The 8,014-nt window shown below is 42.0% G+C and overlaps 1 protein-coding gene across 1 annotated transcript; it reads right to left on the bottom strand.

Moving 5' to 3' along the window:
• Positions 1-155: 155 nt before the first annotated feature.
• LOC135114731 (uncharacterized) lies at positions 156-5,721 on the bottom strand. Its single transcript, XM_064030704.1, has 3 exons — positions 5,702-5,721; positions 4,820-5,080; positions 156-1,105 (listed from the first exon to the last, which is right to left on the bottom strand). Exons 2-3 carry the CDS (start codon positions 4,988-4,990, stop codon positions 809-811), a joined length of 468 nt encoding a protein of 155 aa, XP_063886774.1. The 5' UTR covers positions 4,991-5,080; positions 5,702-5,721; the 3' UTR covers positions 156-808.
• Positions 5,722-8,014: the final 2,293 nt, after the last annotated feature.

Raw genomic sequence — 8,014 nt, forward strand, 5'->3', positions numbered from 1 at the left:
TCTCTCTCTCTCTCTCTCTCTCTCTCTCTCTCTCTCTCATTTGACCCAACTTTGCATACAGCGGACAAAGCAGAGTGCAGAGTTGAAGAGCATAATTAGCTTGTTAGGGCATTAGTCTTAGTGAAGGTAATTAGGTCAATTAAGGAAAGACTTCGCAGATACACACCAATTTATCTAAAGCAGGTATACAAGCTTATTAGTAATCAAATAAATACATGTATGTAAGTATAAGAGTGAAAACATACAAATAAAATATAAATAAATAGAAGTATAAAATCTAATATTAAGCATGTCATTTTTTTTTTTTTTAGTGGCATGCATACGTGTGTGTGTGTGTGTGTGTGTGTGTGTGTGTGTGTGTGTGTGTGTGTGTGTGATTATCAGTCGCCAGCAGTAGTTAATCTAGGCACAAAGTCTCCATGTCTTACCTATCCATTCAGTCAAGGTAATTCTTCCTCCTCTTGGTCCTCTTATTTCCCTTCTTGTTCTTCCTATTCTTCTTCTTACGGCTGTCATTCCTCCCATTCTTCCTCCTGCTCTTTCTTCTATCCCTCCTTTCTTCCTCGTCCTGTGCTTCCTCTTCATCCTCATTGACCCTCCTTATATTGGCCCTCTCCTCCTGGAACATATCCAGGAGAAGCTGAAGCCCTTGGAGACTCTGCCGAAGGGTACTGAAGCCTCTGATGTGAGCCTTAACTTCACTGGTTTCCACGTACATTTTCCCGTGCAGCGGCTCCAGGACTGAAGGTAGTGTTTGACTGCAGCCCACACTTCTTCCTGCACCTCCTCCAGACACCTCGCCAGCACTTTATGGTTGGTGTAGGCGTCGAACATCTGCTTGGCGAATATATCTTCCCTCAACGCTTGCTCGATCACCATCTGCTCGAAGGCGGAGAGGAAGCGGAGGGATCTCACCAAATCTCTCGTCAAGCATGCGCACGACCTCGGTGTCCGTGGTGGGGGGAGACACGGAGATGGCCGGCAGGGAGGGAAGCACCGTGGAGCAGGTTTGCTCCACGCTGCACACCTCCAGAATGTCACCGTCACGGTCCCTAGGGATGATGTTGTCAAACTCTGTCCACGATGTTTGGAACTTGTCCTGCGTCTGTGTGTGGCGAGAACCAGGGAGCGTCACGGAGGGGCAGGCCAGTGTGCATGGGGACAGGTGAGACAGAGCAGGCGATTAACAGACGCTCTTTGTACGGTATGAGAGAGAGAGAGAGAGAGAGAGAGAGAGAGAGATGAGGAGGAGAGAGAGAGAGAGAGAGAGAGAGAGAGAGAGAGCAAGACGAAATGAAAAGAAATGAGTCAAATGAGTAAGAACAGGCCAGTACAGCAACAGAAGTGTGAGACAGGCGCCTCCAGTACAGTGGGAGGAACTAAGTGATCAGAACAAAGGTAAAGTAGTTAGAAAGGAAGTTAATAACACAGGTGGGTATTGCACTGGAGATGTATAAAGGACGCTACTAACAAGATAGTTAAGAGAAAGAAGAATAAAGGGCCAAACTCATTATAAAGGAAGTTAATAATCCCAAAAGTAACAACAAGCAGGCGCAATAAGACAGCAGTGTAACAGATCATTCTACTCATAATACGATGGTTAGAAGTGCTTAGACAGACAGCGGTAATGAAATAACTAACTATTATAGATATAGTATTAATGTACAAAATGAGCAACTCTCATAAATAAAAATATGAGACACTGGAACACTTTATTATAAGTATGGAATGCACGTTTCTAATAAATGAATTATAACGAAAATGTGTTCAATGTCAAGATAGCGTTAATCTCAAAGGAAGGTGAGTCATATCTTGCCAAGTAGAGACAAAAAAAAAAAATCCAACAGAAATAAATGTGACGCTTTTATTACGACAGGAATGTGAAAGGGGGAAAATAATTAAGAGACGAAACATTCTGGAATTTATAAAGCAGAGGAAGGGAGTGGAGGCAGGCAATTAGTTTGGACTCGAGGGGATTTTGGACAGACAGACAGGCAGATCCAGGACATGTTATGCAGTTGTCAGATAAAACAGATTAATGAAGCAGGAACGACTGTTAGAGAGAGAGAGAGAGAGAGAGAGAGAGAGAGAGAGAAGAGATGAGAGAGAGAGAGAGGAGAGTAGAGAAGAGAGAGAGAGAGAGAGAGAGAGGAAATAAAGATAAACACTATTGATAGTTATTCTTTGCTAAATACTGATAAACAACAATCAGACACTCTTATCAGTCATGCCTATAAGAATACCGTTTTTTTCTACGTTAATTAAGATAAAGGCCATGCCACCACCACCACCACCACCGTCACCACCACCACCAACACCACCACTACTACCACTACCACCGTCACCACCACCACCTTGACCATTACCAGCACCACCACCACTACCTTGACTAGACCACTACCACCACTACCACCACCGCCATCACTATCATTATCATTACCGCTATCACTACCACCACCACCACTACCGACACCAACACAAAGGAACACAGAAAAGGAACACACACCAGCAGATTCGTTAGCCCTTACAAGACTGAGATTAACTACGCTGTAATTCAAAATAAGACACGTAAGACAGTAAAGATGAAGGCTTATCTCCATCCACAGCTCCCTCAGCTCCCACAGTTCCAAAATAACAAATGTAATTACTGGTAACTAATAACTATTGAGTCTATTGAGGCACTTAATAGCACAAACACACTTCAGACTTCAAACATCATCACTACACAAGGTATCAGTGAAAAAAAAAAAGACAGCATTAATAAAACACAAAAAAAACAAATACATTTCCGATACGAGATTCGATTTGAATGAAATATTGAAATACGCTTCGTTCCCAATTAACAGAATCAGAATAGTTACTCTCTTTCTCATTTGTTTATCAGATAATTGAAGATCAATATTGGTTCGTTCCATGGAAAGTCACACGCTGCTGTTGGCAATGAGTTAATGATACCCTTTATTTTCCCTCCCGCCGGCGGAGTGTGAGGGGCAGAGGCGCGCCAGACCCGGTAATGGGGAGGGTGTGTGTTATCTGCGCCAGGCACCGGGACTGCGCGAACCGTGGGAGGAGAGGAGTGGGAGGAGGAGGAGGAGGAGGAGTAGGAGGAGGAGAAAGCAAAAAGACGTAGTTGTGTTAGAGGAGGTCTGAAGTGGAGGAGGAAATAGGAATGTAACAAACTCGAGAGCAGGAAAACAAAGTAGTAGTAGTAGTAGTAGTAGTAGTAGTAGTAGTAGTAGTAGTATAAATAATAATAGTAGATAAACAAGACCAGAAATGAGATACAGAATTAAATAAGATGAGATGCTAGAAATTTAAATGCATACAGAAATTAAAGCAAACAGGCAAACACAGCACCTAATCACACCTGTATCACGTACGCTGCCCAATCAAGCAGGCAGGACAGGTAAACTAGGACACATCACCTGTACCACCAATAACTCCTAGGCCAAAACAAACACTAATACGAGCAACAACTGTATTACATCATCACAAGCACAATACAACATGGTATACATATCATACGTATTTTCACTTGTAGATACGTAAATTCCCAGTGAATACAATAACTCAGATTAAAAGATAAAATACTTATCATTAATTCTAACATCCTTCCTTTGCTCTTCTCTCTTGTATTCCTCACACCATCGCTATTATCATCATCATCAGTCTCATTCATCCTTGTAAGTTGCCAGTCTGCTCGAAGCCAACGTAGCAAATTACATATCTCATCACTTTATCTTTAGTTCCCGATCTGCCCTGCTATCTTTATTCTTTGGTTGTCATTCCGCTGCTCCCATTGACTCATTACTGTCCACTGTCTATACCTAAACTCTGGATTACTGTTTCTGTTTCCCATATCTTCAATTATATTAAGAGATTTTACCTAGACACCTCCGGAATCAAATTAGCCTCTGAATAGTTTGTTAGTTTTCTTTATTTATCTATTTAACTATATTTATTTATTTTTTTCTTATCAGTTTAACAGGGGTTTTCATGCTCCTCAATTTCCTGTACCCTCTGCTGGTCTCATTCACACGTAGAATTTGAAAATCTCTCTACTATCTATCATATCTATTCGGTACAAGACATGTTCTCTTCATGTTTACCTTTTAATGTTTCAATTTTCAAGGACATTAGGAGTCACACCAGGGAGAGACAATTGTTGAGGTCTCAAAGATTCCGGCGTCTTATCTCGACTACTTTTAACGTGTTGTAGTGGAAGCTGGTGGAGGTTTTCGATACGTTTCATGACTAGCGGTGGTTTATTTTTTTTTCTTTAACATGATTAAGTCAGCAAGGAAAAGGACGGAGCTACAAATTCAGTTAAAGCCTTGTCCTATCGTCCCTCTAAGCTGCTCAGGTTAAAACCATCTTCAAACAGGACCAGCAATTACTTCCCTTAACAGTTTTCCATCAACAGTGGGAGGAAACAAAGTGTCTAAGAAAGTCCAGGAGGCAAGACTAAGATGATTTGGTCATCTGAGGAGAGAAAATAAAGAGCAGCACGTTGCAAGAGAGGCAATAGATAGACAGGCAACGGGACTGCGCGAACCGTGGGGGGAGAGGTGACATGGAAACGAAGAAGAGAAACACCAAGGGTAAGATGGAACGACTACATTGAAAGAAGACATGAGAGACAAAGGAATAAGCGGAAGAATGGCACAGGACAGAAACAAATGAAAGACGCTTATTAAAAACAGCGAATAGGGATTTAAACTGAGAACAACAACAAAAAACTCGACTGATCATCTGTATGGCGTTTGAAAATAGTCCCAGCGCAAGAACATAATGAAAACACAGGCTCAGGTATACTTACATAGTCATCCTTGAAGTCATCTATCTTCTCCTTTATGATCTTCGCCTGAGTTAGAGTAGAGTTAATGTTCTCCTTGATACAGGTAAGCACTTCCTCCTCTCGCTCTTCAGTCTCATACACCACGTCCCCCTCCAGCGGCACATCAGACTCGACGAGCACTCCAGGTAGCATCTCCACGTCCTCAGAGAATAAGGACGCAGTGGAGAATCGGGAGGAGGAGGAGGAGGAGGTGGAGGAGGCAGGTGGTAATCACTGACGAACCTGCAAGGATGAAATAAAAGTGAAAAGATGAGGTAATGCAGAGGAAAGTGAAGACCTATAAAAGTGTAGTTAGTGGGGTATAGCTGTTAAAGTGATAATTAGCGACTTCTTATGATTTTATGGTAAGAAAGTAATACGTCTTCACTTGATTTATACTTTTGTGTTGTATTTATTGGATCAAAGTTTTCATTACTTTGCATATTTTTCCAGTAATTTTTCGTCAAATTATCTTTTTTTTTTTATTCACTCTTAGGCAAGTTTATGGTGTCAGCTAAGAATAAAAATAAGAAGCAGAAGCAGGACAATAACACCACCACCAACACCACCACCACCACCACCACCACCACCACCAACAACAACAACAACAACAACAACAACAACAACAACATCAACAACACAACAACAACAAGCAGGAGGAGGAGGAGAGAGAGGAAGAGGAGACGGAAAGAAAGTAAAAGAAAAAACACTCAGACCAAAAACAGAAGGAAAAACAAACAACAAACAAGAAAAAGACACAAAGCGAAGAAACATTTTGCCACTCAAAGACTCAGACCACAAATACCCTTACCTCTGAACACAAACACACACAAAACACACACACACAAACACACACTCACTTACCCATGGTCAAGGCACAATTAAGTCACAAGTAACAGTGAGAGTCAATTTATACAATCCGTTCCTGGTCGCCTCCATCACCTTCCCCCCTCACCTATCACCTCTATCGCTCCTATCACGATCACGAGCCGACAGGGAAGATTTCATCACCACCTTCCGTGTATCTGAAGGTGACGCGGGCGACACGAAAGATGCTACAGATCACGTCAGCTTTTGAATTCGTGGCTGATGTCAGTGCTAAGAAATGGATAATGTGTTGTTATTTACTCTCTCTCTCTCTCTCTCTATCTCTCCATCTCTCTCTCTCTCTCTCTCTCTCTCTCTCTCTCTCTCTCTCTCTCATCTCGACGTCATCAGTTTATCAAGGTAAAACAGAAACTACTAACGCGGAGAACGAAAATGTAGCATGATTACCTTAATGATCTACCTCTCTCTCTCTCTCTCTCTCTCTCTCTCTCTCTCTCTCTCTCTCTCTCAATCTCTCTCTCTTCTCTCTCTCTCTCTCTCTCTCTCTCTCTCTATCTATCTCTGACGGAAGGGCAACGGTCGAGAGATAAGGCGTCACTGAATGTCCCGCCTTTTCCCATCACAATCAACACCATCATCACTAAAAAAACGCACAATCCTTCACCATCCCCGTATCATGCATCCCTCTCCTCCATTGCGCCAGCCTCCCATACGCTTGTCACCCTTCTGTTGTTCCCTCATTGCTCTGTAGCCGTCCCAGTTAGCGAGGTCGGTCCTTACATCCTTAACCCTTCCACTGCTATTTGGCACATGTTTTCTTAATTACTAATCCCTCTAAGATGTTTTTTTTTTTTTTTTTTCCTTATCCTACAGCCACTTCCAAACGCTATCCTGGTCAGAAATGGTTAAATCTATCTTTTTAATTCACCGTTTTTTCCATGTCGACACTTATAATAAAGATTTCATGCATTACTTCTAGTGCTGTACATTGTTTGCATATCGCACTGAAAGGGTAAATATACTTGCTACGCTGTTAGACTGTGATAGGCTGTGTATATTTGCCTATTAACACCCTCTTGGAGACTTTGAAATAGCCAGGCTTATTTTGTACACCCGGCTGCCACGTGTAGGTCTGATGGCTTCTTACTGCTTCTCTCATTGTCGTATGTGCTTGAGATTTTATGATTCCTCCGTCGTGTTTGTAAGCTATTGGGTGCTATTGGCTAAATGACTCCTCTTATTTTGAGTAAAACTAGATAATAAAATGAAATACAAGATAACAGGAATAGAAAAGGTTTGGAAGAGTTGATAGGAGTAAAATACAAGACAACAGGAACGGAATGGAACACAAGACAGCAGGAACGGAATGAAGCACGAGACAACAGGAACGGAATGAAGCACGAGACAACAGGAACGGAATGAAGCACAAGACAGCAGGAACGGAATGAAGCACGAGACAACAGGAACGGAATGAAACACGAGACAACAGGAACGGAATGAAACACAAGACAACAGGAGCAGAAAGGGGTTTTGAAAGGGTTGCTAATAGTTGTTCCTCTCGTAATTATGTTCTAAACTTGTACAAAATCGTTTTTATTTCAAGCTGATGAGAAGCTGTAGTAATCAAAGAGTTAAAGTCGTCTATCTATTTATCTATCAGTCTGTTTTGTTTGTCAGTCTGTCTGTCATTGTAGCTTATCTATCAGTCAGTCAATCAGTAAGTCAATCTTTATTCTGCATTCCTTCCCTGTCACATCATTCCTCTTCTTTTATAAATATCGTTTTTTTCATTTTTTCTACTCTGAAAACGTATATAATCTCTATTAAACAAGAGAGAGAGAGAGAGAGAGAGAGAGAGAGAGAGAGAGAGAGAGAAGGGAAGCGGATGTGCGAGATAGCCACAATAGTAAGTACCTTTCACTCAATTTCAAGTCCGTTTTCCTCCTCCTCCTCCTCCTCCTCCTCCTCCTCCTCCTCCTCCCGGCGCCTCTAAAGGACGTTGCAGCCAGCAGTGGCGGGTGAGAGAAGTGCGTCACAGGCTCTCAAGTGCTTCCGTTACGTCACGCGTTGCCACTAAGCGTGTTTTGAAATTAAGTGTGATAGAGGGCACTGTCACACAGCCCCTTCCGTCTTGAGTACGTATGTGGTAATGATGAAGAGTAGGGTGGGAAGTAGTAGTAGTAGTAGTAGTAGTAGTAGTAGTAGTAGTAGTAGTAGTAGTAGTAGTAGTAGTAGTAGTAGTAGTAGTAGTTGTTGTTGTTTTTGTTGTTGTTGTTGTTTTTGTTGTTGTTGTTGTTGTTGTTCTTCTTCTTCTTCTTCTTCTTCTTCTTCTTCTTCTCCTTCTTGTAA

Source organism: Scylla paramamosain, chromosome 28, assembly GCF_035594125.1.
Source record: "Scylla paramamosain isolate STU-SP2022 chromosome 28, ASM3559412v1, whole genome shotgun sequence".
Classification (NCBI taxonomy): Eukaryota; Metazoa; Arthropoda; class Malacostraca; order Decapoda; family Portunidae; genus Scylla; species Scylla paramamosain.

What these genes read in the sequence shown, in the direction of transcription:
- LOC135114731 (XM_064030704.1), bottom strand. Translation starts at nt 4,990, where the DNA reads ATGCTACCTGGAGTGCTCGTCGAGTCTGATGTGCCGCTGGAGGGGGAC. An exon ending in ATGACTTCAAGGATGACTAT is followed by an intron (nt 1,106 to 4,819) that starts GTAAGTATACCT and finishes CGCCACACACAG; the next exon opens with ACGCAGGACAAGTTCCAAAC.